General features: G+C 34.8%; 1 protein-coding gene across 1 annotated transcript; it reads right to left on the bottom strand.

Annotated features, from left to right (window-relative positions):
- Positions 1–2,081: 2,081 nt before the first annotated feature.
- Positions 2,082–10,664, bottom strand: LOC136269496 (sulfotransferase 1E1-like). Its single transcript, XM_011426000.4, has 5 exons — positions 10,426–10,664; positions 6,065–6,376; positions 5,418–5,521; positions 3,212–3,407; positions 2,082–2,720 (listed from the first exon to the last, which is right to left on the bottom strand). The coding sequence occupies exons 1-5, from the start codon at positions 10,625–10,627 to the stop codon at positions 2,611–2,613; spliced, it is 924 nt and encodes a 307-aa protein (XP_011424302.3). The 5' UTR covers positions 10,628–10,664; the 3' UTR covers positions 2,082–2,610.
- Between the last annotated feature and the right edge of the window lie 3,645 nt (positions 10,665–14,309).

Raw genomic sequence — 14,309 nt, 5'->3', positions numbered from 1 at the left:
AACGACGTTTATCAAAAATTGTTAGTGGTGATGAAACATGGATACATTATTTTGAACCGCATAGGAAAATTGGTAACAATTGGACCGAGCTTCAAGTCTTGTATATTTTGTATCACATTTCCAGAATTTTCAAAAAGTGTCGCCAATAGGGTAAACCAATTCTTTCATAACCTGGCAGTCCAAGTAATAAACATCGGTATCCTCCATCTTTATCTTAACCTCAACACGTCTTATTAATTAATAAGATGTAGGCATATTTTACTATTTTTTCCATCATTAATCTCAGCACACAGATATATACATGTAGTTCGTTTGATCTGACCTGATTGCAAAACCGGACTTTACCGCAGGTGTAGGGTATATATTAGATTGTTTTAGTGGCGGCATTTCTATTTCGTTAGTTAAAGGGGGATGGTGACGATTTTGGTCAAATTATTATTATTAATATTATTTACAATGCTTTAGAACTGCATTTCTAATGATCAAATAAAATTTTTAGAGTCAGTCGGTGAGTTATAAGCAAGACACAGGGCTCACAATTCTTTGTCATGTAAACAAGGCTCGTGCCCTGTCTTTGTTAACATATGTTCAATATACCAAGCTGATATGTATATCTCCTTATTTATAATAAGCATAAATAAACAGCTCACAATTCTTTGTCATGTAAACAAGGCTCGTGCCCTGTCTTTGTTAACATATGTTCAATATACCAAGCTGACATGTATATCTCCTTATTAATAATAAGCATAAATGAACAGTTCCTAACGTTTAACACATTTATCATAGGTCAAAAACTTGAATTTTCACTTCAACATTCAGAATATAAACAAATGCCTTGTTTACATAGCAAAGAAGTGTAAGCGCTGTAACTTGTAACTCATCGAATGACATTCAAATTTTGGTTGCCTATTGAAAAGGCTTTACTGAAGCATTGTTAACATTAAAATCGGAAAAATATTTTTTAACCAAAATTGTGACCATGTCCCTGGAAGGTGCATGTCCTGTTGTTTTGTGATGCTTTGGCATTTTCCTTTTATGAACAGATTAATGCATTCATATAGTTTATTGCTACATGGAAGCAAGGCCAATAAAGATCGTACATTCCTCTTGGCAAGGTCAAAGAGTTTCGGTCAACTCTTTTCTTATGACAATATAAAGTAAATAATGAAGAAGATAATGTTCTAATGCGATTAACTGTGCACTCTACCATAGGCCCACATGTATATTGCACTTGATGTTAGTCAGTACAATAATAGATATGAGGCCCGGTGGATTTTGTAAAATACTGTTTGTTAGAATATTGTCTGAGTATAGCAACATGCTGCAACTATTGTAAAGCCTACTATACTCTGTCACGAGTTTTTGCTTCCATCACTTTTTGCTTGATATTTTGATAATCATGAATACCTCTGAGCTCAATTTACGTTTATCCATTAATATGAAAACAAGTTACTGTCCTTTAACAAAGGACTACAATACGTGGACCATTTGCATGTGTTTCCAACGAAAATGTGAAAGCCTTAAGATTATCAGGGATTCCACCGACTCTAGCCCTCTTCTTTTAACAACTAAATGTGTACGTTGTATTACGTATATATGTATGTTTAGCCCTGACCTGAATTTATCTCAGAATTTAAAGGGTTCATACTTCTAAAATTATTATGATCTATCGATGAATGAAGTTTTCATGTATAGTATCAGGCATTCGGTGAATTCTACTATTTGCGCACACATTACGAATCGCACTACTTTGTTAACCCTGCAGTGACAGCTTTGTGTAAATTAAAAAGAGGACAATTGGCCTTAACGGTCACCTGAGTAGCATATAACCCATACACAAACTTGTCGAGGAGTCTCATATATGCATTTAATTAATAAGGTTTCATTCTGGAGTAGAAAAATTATAAATTTGTAATGACGACCACCTCCCTGCCTGAAATCTTTCAAAAAGAACTATGAAACCTATAATTTTGGCATAAAACTTAAAGGATCTGGTAAAATCTGTGAAAGCTGACAATATGTCAACAGAAATATCTTAGATATTTTCCTGTTCATCGATTTCAATTGCACTTCTCTCACACGAATTTGTATTTTAATTTTTAAAAATCGTCAAAATGTGCAGCATAAATATCTAATATATTTCGAACAGGCTATAAGTATTAAAACAGTTAAAAATGATTTTAAACATGATTTGTGTACACTCTATCAAATATTCATTTTTGTAGAGGTCGTGGGTTCTTTACCACTGATTAATACCTTGAATCTAATAGTAATCAATTGTGTAACGTTGATCAGCCACAAACAAGATTTCTAATCTATAAGGGTGAAATTCTATACATGACCGCCCCTTTAACCGATGTCACTTAATTCCTAAGTTAAAATAAATACTCAAAGTTCAATGTTGATATAGAAGTGTATAATTTGATTTTAATCGTCTTTTGTATCATACACTGTTGAGCTCTAAACAGTGTGTGTAATACCATTACAGGTAAATTACAGGGATAGACTAATAACTAACTATAAACAAATCTAGCCAAAACTTAAGAGGTTATAATGCATAAATATGTATATATAATACGAATGTTATGTACTCCCTTTTTTAATTTAACACTAGACAAAATCGATATCCAATGCGACATTTCTCATGTTATCTGCGTATGCCTTGTCAAACGTTTCGCTCATTGCTACTGTGAAATGATTCTTCCAGTCTCCAATTTTACCTGAAATTAATTTGGTTAGTTTTCATTATTTGGTTGCTTTAATTGTGTAAAAAATAATTGAAATAGAGATAACAATATACTTTCATATTTGGTTATTTAGGTTCAGTATTCATACGGAAATCGTGGGTTTTTAGCTGATGCCTTTGATTTTTTTCCCAGAAAAACTAGTTAAGAAATTGCACTCTGTCATGTAACATTGACCAACAAACTAGAAAACAATACTTATATATAAATAGATACATATGTACATTCTTATGAATGCATTAAAAATATATCGTATATCTGGTCATTTTTTTTTGAATATCTAATTCTCGCTGTTTTTGAAATCCCTTTGGCATTGTAAAAATATAATATGATGAAACTTTATCTGGTAAAAATTAAGCAATTTTTAAAAGCGTAAAAAACATGCAAATTAAAGTCACATATTAACTGCATTTTTGCAAAGTTTCTGACACGCCAAAAAACACTAGATATACGGTTTTCTTTTTTACCTTTTCTATATACGGTTGGATTGTTCTTCCGATGAATGGATTTCATAATATCCGACATTGTATCATCATTTTGCGATGTTTTTTCAGCGCTTTTAAGGCTGTCAAAGCTACACTTCTCTGCTATGTCTTCCAGCAATGGTTCTGCATCTTTTACGTTTAAGAATTTGGCCAATCTTTTGAGTTCCTCTTTTGTATTCTGTTAAAAATGTTGTTCATTTGAGCTCAAAATGTTCAAATTTTAATTTACGATAATTATTGTCTATAATGTTTAGATTAGCCACATTTATATGTCAACAGTTAAGTTGTAAATTAGATATAGAGCTCAGAAATATTTGTACATGTAAGACTATAGTATACGAGGGTCAATCAAAAAATACGAAGACTTTTGTCATAGCTATGTTACTTAACGTCATATCATTACTAAATTTTGTAGACATAATATAGCAATAGTTTCAAACAGTTTGCAAGAAGAAAAGTTAATAGATTCCTTTATTTCTAAGAATTATCTAGAATATAATCCTGCAAAAATGAGGTCACGGCGCACGGTCAAAATTTGTGTTATGTCAACAATAATCCATATAATGTTGAAAGTAATATCTCTATAAATTCGGCTTAAAACCAATAATGAAAAATCAAATAATGAGGGGATATATTGTTTTGTCTAACAGATATTAGTAACTAAAGACAGATAGTCCTCTTTAGAATTGACTAAAAACATCGACGTCGCCGGACGTCACGGCGCAACGAGAAGTACAAACAAAATGGATTTAACTCAGGAAAAAGCCGATACAAGCTGTGAAAATGCTCAATGGTGCAAAAAATAAGTCAACAATTATTTGCAAGTTTGTGTTTAACTGTAATAAATTTTGTTGGGGTAGTGGTCATTGTATTTTGAATATAAAACAGTCCGAAAAAGAGTAGAATATCTGTAAATATTCAGTAAAAAAAGAAGTAACGTCAACCGACGTTCAGTGTTATCCTTACTGTAAACTAAGAGAAACACGGTTAGAAAATGAAAACTTTGAAAAACTAACTTAAGATTCTCGAACAAATGTGTTCAAATAAGATATTCTGAACGTTACCGTGCGCTGTGGTGACAAAACATGTTGTTTTTAAAAAAGGGGTAACAAAAATACCGTTTCATCAAATGGACTAAAACTTCGCATATCAATAACATAAGTGTTTGTGCACAGATTAATCTGTCAAGAATGACTTTCATGAAAAATATGATAGACAGCCACAATGTCTTCATATTTTTGGATTGACACTCGTAGTGACTTACTTTTTGTTTACATTGGTTACACGTATGGTAAATGTTTCAATTAAATCAATCTTTTTTCTATTACATTTTATTGTATTTATAATTTATGATGAATTCATTAAATAATACTCATTGTTTTGTTTACATTATTAATCTAAACAGCTTATTTGTTAACACGAACATAACACGAGCATTCTAAGCAAAGCAAAGCCTTGTACAAGCTCTTTATATCTCAGCTGTAATCCAACTGAAGTTTTAAGGGGCCTGGTCATGATTTTGGTCAAAAATTATTTTTCCGATTTTAATGTTCACAATGCTTTAGTAAGTCATATGTAATAGGCAACCAAAATTTGAGTGTCATTCGTTGCGTTATTAGCAAGTTACAGAGCTTACAATTCAAAAGCTTTATATTACATTTTGAATGTTGAAGTAAAAATTCCAGTTTTAGACATAAAATGAATATGTTTAACGTTAGAAATATAATTATGCTTGAAAAGAATAAGAAGATAGACTAATCGGCTTGAAAAAGATTTTTTACTGGTATATTGAACTTATATGAACAAAAACAGGGCACGAGCCTTGTTTACATGACAAAGAATTGTGAATCCTATATCTTGCTTATGTCATACGACTGAATTTCAAATTTCATTTTATCATTAAAACTGCATTCATAAGCATTGTAATTAATAAAAACAGATAAATACAAGTTCGCCAAAATCATGATCACTAAAATTTAGTTAAACATTAGAATTAAAGAAGTGTAAGCATTTTAGATGTAAAAGAAACCATGTACATAGTGAATTCGCTATAGTTATTATTACGAATTCATTATACGGATATAACGCATTACGGATATAAAAAAGTTAATCCATTGGTCCTTAGGACTTTACTATAACCGAGTTTTATTGTACTACTAGACTACGTATTTTCGATTTTACTGCTTACTCTTTGCAGCTTTTCGTATTGCAACATGATGATTTGGTCTTTTCGCGCTTCCGACTCTCTGATGAACGCCTTGTTGTAATCGAACCAGCCGCCATACATCACCTCTTAATAAAAGAAATGAAACACATTGTATTAAGAGAGAAAGAAAGAAAGAAAGAAAGAAAGAAAAAAAGAAAGAAAGAAAGAAGAAAGAAAGAAAGAAAGAAAGAAAAGTCTAGAAAGTCTTAAGATAATCCAATTATTCTCAAAGTTAATTTGAATAATTTAAACCCATACCAACTAAATTTATTATGAAAATCTTTAAAGGGGAGGACTCATAAATGCGTGTAGGTTTAAATATTTTTCTAAAAATATATATTCAATAGCATCACATCCCATTAAGGGTTAAAAACAAAATCGTTTATTTCATTTTTAACATTTCTCAGGAAAATATTGAAGACGGTTAAGAACTGCGATAAAAGAATAATTGTTCGTTTGAATTTTAATGTTAATTTAATGTTGATTCCGCTTGATCTTCCTGTTTGTTTAATCACCCCTTATGCCATAAATTGTAAGATTCGTTTTCATTTACATCTAAGTGCAATTATTGCAATGTAATTATATTTAGAACCCAGGTCATTCAAACGATTGGTGTATATCCAACTCACCTTCTTTTAAAAAATATCCAAATAAGAACTCTTCAAATGTTTCCTCTATGGAATTGCAAGAGACCAAGAATTTATACAAGGAAACAGCAACATCTTTCGGGTTCCTTATGACATGTATGATTTTGCCACCTGTCTCCAAGTGCTGTTTTGGTATCCACTGGAATGGAAGGTGTGTGCTGACGACCTGATTATAAGACTGCAGAGGACCAAGGTCTGACAAACCTTCCAAGAAAACAGCCTCTCTGGACTTTGTAGCATAATTCGCCTCTTTATTATGCAACATATGAACAATTTCGTACACCCAGTGTGTTCCTACAATGTGAAAAGTTTTGAAACTAAATTAATATTACTACTCAGGTCATATCTTTTATTCTGACTGTAAGTTACCTGATAAAATCTTTTACACATGACAGTATAATATCAACTGTGGACATGATTTCATAATATTCACTTCATGTAGAATCGGAGTTATTTGAATGTGTTTAAGTGTAAATGTTATTTGGATACATTAAAATTCGACGGAACCAATTTTCGTTAATTGTCCGGTTTTCCCCATCTTCGATAGACAAGGGTTTAGGAATAGAGTAGATCGTAAATACTTGGTTAGCGAAGATGGTTTATCACATGTTCTTTGGAACGTGGTTTCGTTGACGGTGTACATCTAATTGGCAATAAGTTGACAGTCAACTAAAATTTGTGCATGGGTTCTAAATTCGTTTCCTGCTTATACGTGGGGATGTGTTTTCATTGATGCGTAGGTTTTCAGTTCCTAACTAACTCTTTATCAACAAATCAACAAGGATGTCGATTTGTTGAGGAGGGCTACTAATGAATACCACGAAACTTGAGCTTCCATAACTTCTAATGATTCCACAATAATAATAACAAAATTATTAAGTTTCGTTTGATATGTTACTAAAAATATCTTTGAATATAAAGTTTAACAATATATTTAAAGAGTTCTATTCTTAATTTTCAACTGGAATGATACAAAAACTGTTGTTTAGGTGAACGATGTGGCCTGTGGTCCTCTTTTGATACTCTATATAGTTTTCCCCGATGATTGAATTGATGTTGAAACATTGACGTGCAGTAATCCAGTTTTAGAGTTCTTTGACTACAACGCTTATTTAGCTTCACTGTGGTGATGAACTATTTCAATATATACAACGTAAGTATTCAATTTTTCAAAACACATTCAGGCGATTTTGAGTCACGTGACACTGAGCTGGTAAGACGTGTCTTACTTAGCTCCGTTGTCTTTTGACAATTTTGCCGGTTTTTTTTTTTTTTGTTTTCTTGAACATTTCTTTTCTTTGTACATGGAGAGGATGTGTTCATGACTGTGTATGTATGTCTTTTCTTCATTTTGGTGGTTAGATTTATTATCTGTGGAATAGCCATTGTATATCATACCTTAAACTTGTGTAAATAATTGGTGAGTAATTATCAGTAACAGCAAGCGTTGATTTAAATCTCCGTCATGGCCTGACAAACTAGTTACACGGACTCCCGAAGAATCAAACCGTTATACTTGAAAGACTCAGACTTTCAGTGTAATGATAACGGCAGAGTTACAGATTTTGACCAGATTGTTTGCAGCAAGGTCGTAACCTTTGGCGTTTCTATCTCAAGGATAGAAGCAGTAGAGAAAAACGACTTTCCAATGTACTTGAATTAAATAGTGTTTCAATTTCATTCTTTGATGCAAATCCATACTCGTCTGGAAACTACACGCCAAACCAAACGAAACGACGAAAGATCCGCATATGTGGATAGTCGCTTTCGGTTGATGACTCCATTGCATATGAGCTGCTAGACAAGCTTGGGTGTGTTGCTAAGAGCAAAATACTTTATGAAAAATACGGCATCCAATCAGCAACATAATGACAAGTGTTCTGAATCGAAACTGTTTTCTCTACAAAGAGCCGCTAACTATCGGCAAATCTTTGCCTAGGGTCAACTATTGTGGAGGACTCAGTTGCTTAATCTTTCACTACGGGCAACCTAAGGTTGTAAAACATCTGCTTTTGCACAAATTGCTGAGCTACTGACCTTGCAAGAAAAAACTGTAAAAGTGAATCAAAATGTATGTAAAAAATCAGGTCATACCCTGGGAGATTTCAGTTGCAATTCCTACGAGGTTCAACAAAACACCATTGCCTTTAACGGGGAAGATAACGTCTTTTCTAATTTTTTTCAATGTGAGATGACCCTTTATAGTGCTACACCTAAGTCAGCGGAACATGTGTTCCAATTCGCCAAAGTAATGAGATGTGGTAACCAAAATGCGACTGCTCAAACACAGAGCGCCACAGATGCGCTGTCAGCTAAACGGATCGGCGACAAAGTCAAAACAAAGAAGCAGTGGAAGGACACGTGCGAAAAAGTAATGACGGAAGTTGTTGCAAACAAATGTGTGCAAGCTGAAAGATTTCGTGAGAAATTGCGCTTTACTTACAAACATGCTATTTTCGTTGAATCTACATACAGCGATACATGGGGTTCTGGGCTTGACAGGGTTGGAAATGAAAATACCATACAAGCTGCGTGGACGGGGAAAAATTTGCTAGGCAAAATCATTTCTAAAATTGCAAAAAAAACAGGAAAAAAAGTGAGCAATAGAGCCGACCTAAACAAACTCAACAACCGAAGGAGAGCTCTAAACAACGCAACAGATTGAAAATGCCGAAGGAAATGCGTGTGCAGTCAGACTCCGATTCCCTACTCCGGATGGGACTCTTCCGATTCCGAATCCGATTATGACGCTCGAAGCCTAAAAGGATAAACCCGACCAAACATGGACATGATTGTGATAGGACAACGAACGACAAATGAACAGTATATTACTCTAATTATATTGTTTATCATTATTATATATACATATATCATATACATGTATGATTTACAGATAAAATATATACTAAGAGTAGACAAGTCCTCCAGTAGCGCTGTCTATATGGTATGTAATGAACTGTAACGAAGAAGAGTTGATCCCTATAGACAGCTTATATCTACATGTTTTGTTGAAATTCTTAAAAATTGTTAATTTGGATTTACATATATGAGATGAAAAAATTTAAAAATCATGAATGATAAACTTTCGTATTATTATTATCCTTTTCTTAGCAATATACATGTACCTTAAAATGTAACTTAAGATAATAAAAAATATCTGTATCATCTATTATAACCAGTACATGTACTATGATCATTTTTGTCAGTGCTAATACTATCATTATTATCACCTGTGTTCTATTAAAATTTGATAGATAAGATATTTTTATATGTTGTAAATAATGTTAAGAAAAATAAGATTATTTTATAAAAATATTCAGGCGTTATGCCGATGGAACATATGTTGCATTTTCCGAGGGAGGGGATAAAACAAACTTTCCTCAGAATATATTACTTCTTCTAGTACAGATTGAGTAATGTATAAAATGATGTCCATCCCATGACTATTTTTTACGCGAATATTTAATTTTTGTGATCCGCTATTTTGTATCAATTGCTTAGAATTTAAATCAAGAAAGTTCAACTTTTATCCTTATTTTGATTAAAACATGAATAATAGTGAGATTTTATAAATTGATGTAAATAACTTGTGTTTAAACAGAATTCTACATTTCATGTTATCTCCCTATGTACACAACAAGATAAGTCCATGTTATCGTCATATCGCATGATAATAGCTTCAAAAACGGACAGCTGCGTAAACCAGTGACAAATAAGGCGGCGAACTATTGACCTCAGACTTTTATGAAGGTCCCTCATGTATCTACATACACATGCAGGTCATACTTTAAGAGGTTCAATGGTCGTGGCCATTTTAAGACTACATTGGTCTCTTTTGGCGGCGGAAAGGCTAAACGCATAAACGACGTTAATGCAAAACGAACAACTAATTTTTTTAAAACATGGTAAAAAACCACACAGACCAGTTTAAAACAAAATAAACAGAATTGTTTGCTAAATCAACAGACACCGATGCAAAACAAGAAATTACCGATGCAAAACCATTCACTAAAGTAACGCTAGATATCAGGAGAAATCGTACCCTGGAGAGAACGTAACACGGAGAAAACGTACCCATGAATTCGGGTGCATTTTCTCCAAGAGAAAACGTACCTTTGGAGAAATCGTAACAAGAACTGAAAAAATTATAATAACTGTTCTAATTCAATAAAATAACTTATTTCAAAATATTTGTTTCATATTTGCTATTTGCAAGTGAAACTAGCTGCAGTTCTAAAGCGCCCGGTCTGAAACAATTCTGGTGGATGACCTGAGGCCCATCCGAGTTTTTTTCTGACCGGGGGCTACAGACCATCAGCTAAAGTTAAATATGATTAAATTACCCGATCGAGGAAACGTAGCCAGAATAACTGCATCCGGACCGAGCTTTAAGTCTTGGATATTTTGTATCGTTTTTCCAGGGTTCTCGAGAAATGTTGCCATCTTTGGTAAACCAACTCCTTCATAAACTGGATAGTCCATCTTGAGAATATTGAAGACCGCCATCGCAAACAGCTCATATATATATATATATGTATTAAGCATGCCAGTTGTTATTATGGAGGCCTGGACCTACATATATTATGGAGGCCTGGACCTACATAATTCGTTATGTGCTTTCATCATTGTGTAACGTGTATCATTATGTGATGTGATTTTATTATAATGCGATGTACATTCATTAATGTGATGTGCATTCATTTTTGTGGCATGTGTTTGTTGTTATTTGTTTTATAAATATCTTTTTTGTACGAATCAGTTCATGTACGAGTTATTAGAAAGGTAAGACCTCTTCTGGTGGCAGGGGATAGTTTGGAACGAAAGACCCGGTCAAAATTTTGAAATAAAGGTAGAACCTGCGGTTTGGCTGATTATTTGAGGGGAATAAATTGCTAGAATATTTATTGCATTTGTTTTGTGGATAGAGGAGCTAATGTCAATTTCATTGATATATGACACTTTAATACTGGTAGCACTTTTCATCAGATATGGAATGAAATTGCAAAACTATGGCCAAAATTTTCACTTTTGGTTTTGTGCTTGAAAAGTAGGGTGGGTTAAGAACACGAAATGTCACTGGAAAAGAAAGTGATTGACCCCCCATCAATTGGTGATTATTTGTATAGGTATACTTTAAGCTACCAATCCTATGGTAGTTTATGGCAGTTGCTCGGGATTGGAGCGTGGTGCTGAACCCGTGAAAATGTGAAAAAAGGCAATTTTTCTGAAAATTTTGAGACCGTCCCTGGCCCTTCTATAGAGTGCTATATGTAAGGTTTACTTGTTTTATTCTGAAATGTTTAAAAATTCTCAAGAGTCGGGACCATGTGTCTCCTGCATGCAAACCAATTTTAGCAAATTTAAAAATCCAATGAAAAATTATTTCACACTATATATGAGCACTATCTGCCTCACATTTCCTCGACCAAAAAAACTATCCCCTGCCACCCACCTCTGTATCAGGAGGTGTGCACGATTTTTGCATCACTTTTTCCCGCTACAACACGCTAGTCAGACGCTGTTAGCAATGTCACACTTCTTTGGTTCGCCACGGTGTAAGTATTTACAATATTTGCTACCTACATCTAGTTTTTATGATCATTCATAATGCCTTATCGATGTGTTGTTTATTTACGAATCACTACATACTGTATCGAGTCGTGACGAATTGTTTTACTATAAACATATATCCTGTCCATTGATTGTTTTTGTAAAATAACAAAAATTAGTTTGTTAACGTGCATCTAATAGTATAATTCAAGATATAGTGTATTTATATTAATACCTTCATCTACGGTCCATCAGTAGCGTCATAAATAGGTCAAATATATGTATGCTTGCAATATATACTAGTTTTCTACATAATATGGGCTGAATGCATGATCTGCTCAGAACCCTAATACTGTCGTAAGGAAGTTGTGAAAATGTGTAATTTTGTGTCATATATGTGTTGATTATGTACTTATTACCATTTGTTTTATTGTAGCTTTTTACCAAGTTCACGAATAAATGAAGCGTGCCAAAGTAACTATTAGAGCCTCAGCAGTGAAAAGGAGATCCGATTACAACGCAGATATAGATCTACTGAAACCCAAGAAAACAGCAGCTGCACTGGATGCAGAAGCTAGAGTGTATGAACAGGAATCTGTTGGAGGTGACTTAAGTGAATTTGATAACATTAATGATGATATTCGTGTACCAGAGGAAGACCCTCATGAGAGGACTAGTGAATATGTGAACATTGTGCATTTGGAAGGACAAAGTTAAACAATGTTCCCAGACGCATCCGTTGTTCCACAAAACGCTACACACAGACTACAATCCGAACCACGGCCAGTATCTCATGCTACCCATGAGATGAACGACTGGCACCGTTCAATTCTGACCAATAACCCAGTAGAAACGTATTGTGACCTTCTTGAACCAGATCTACCCCCGCAAACACCAGCTACAACCTACGCAGAGATACCACCTGTCAGGCGCCCAAACATTCCAATATTTCCTGATATTTCCAAATTCCTCTTAGTGAGAGAACTGTTAATGTCTAGACTATCAATTTTGTGATAAACCAGAATCCTATTTCGTGTGGAAATCAAGTTTCAAAAATGTCCTCACTGACTTACAAGTTTCTGTTTTTGAGCAACTTGACATTTTGGTAAAGTGGCTAAGGCCAGAATCCAGCTCATATGCCTTGAGTATCCGGGCTGTCAATGCAGACAACCCGTTGAACGTTCTGCGTCTCCTATGGGAGAGGTTGGACCAAAGATATGTTGCACCCGAAATATCAAGGATACACAGAAACATTTTGAACTTGCTGATTTACTTACAGAAATTCTAAGTTTAAAGGAACAGGCAGCATACGAGCCACTTCTAGCATATTTCGACTCTTCAGTTGGAATAAATCCAATCATAGAAAAGCTACCTCACAACATGGGGAAAAGTGGATCTCAAGAGCCTACAACTGCAAAGAGACCAAGCAGTGCTTTCCACCGTTCCAAGTTTTTTGTTGACTTTGAAAGGGAAATGAGTCGCGTCAGGAATGACCCAAGTTTCTCCTTCACCGAAACTATGAGCACACCGCAGAAGTTCATTCGCTAGTCTCCCTTAGCTGTTAAGACTCAAATTTCCACTGCAAGGACAGAAATTTCCTTAGATTCGAGGGACAACACAGTATGTGCCATTCACGGAACAAGCCATCGTCTAAGTGAGTGCCGCGCATACCAGACTAAACCATTAGAGGCCCGGAAGGCTCTTCTCAGAGAAAAGGGGTTGTGCTTAAAGTGTTGTGACTTCATGCATAAAAGCAGACATTGTAAGGAAAAGATTAGGTGTACCATTTGTGATAGTGACAAGCATGTGACAGTTATGCATGGAGACACCCCCTCTAAAGTTCATGGCAGGGAGAGAACTCCTCATTGAGGGAGAAACACCTACAGAACTACATCCGATGCACTTGTGGTAGAGTCCTCATGCACCGAGATCTGCGGAAATATTACCTACGGGAAGTCGTATGCCAAAATCTTACATGTGTTTGTGCATCATAGCAAAAATCCAAGGACCCTAGTGAAAATGTACATAATTCTCGATGACCAAAGCAATCGATCTCTTGCCAGAAGTTCGTTATTCGGCATGTTCAAGATTTGTTCACCACCTGATGAATACATCATGAACTCATGCAATGGAAAAACTCTCAGGATTTGTGATGGAATCCTGCGGTCGCCATGTGCGCATAGACTTACCTATTCTCATTGAATGTGACAATATACCAAACAACAGCCAAGATATTCCATCGCCGGATGTCACGAGATATCATCCACATCTTAGTGACATTGAGCTTGACCGCTTCGATGACCAGTGACAAATCTTGTTGCTCATCGGCAGAAACGTACTGATGTACACCGCATTCTTGATCAGAAAACAAGCCATTCCGATGCACCGATTGGACTTCGATCCCCGTTAGGATGAACTGTGGTTAGTGACGTGTGCCTTGGATTTCAGCATCAAAGTAGTGACGTCAATGTATACAAGTCTTTTGTATTATCCAATGGACAACCATCCTTAATACAACCTTGCGAAAACCAACTCGTGATTAAAGATTTCCCTATGCCAAATAGTTTTACCAAGCAACTTCTGGATATTGATAAGACATTTTTACTTACTCCTGACGACAATAAGCCAGGATTATCTACAGAAGATAGAATCCTTCTAGAGGAAATGGAAAGAAACT

The sequence above is a fragment of the Magallana gigas genome, chromosome 8 (genome assembly GCF_963853765.1).
Source record: "Magallana gigas chromosome 8, xbMagGiga1.1, whole genome shotgun sequence".
NCBI lineage: Eukaryota > Metazoa > Mollusca > Bivalvia > Ostreida > Ostreidae > Magallana > Magallana gigas.
This window is presented reverse-complemented; position numbering and strand designations above follow the sequence as displayed.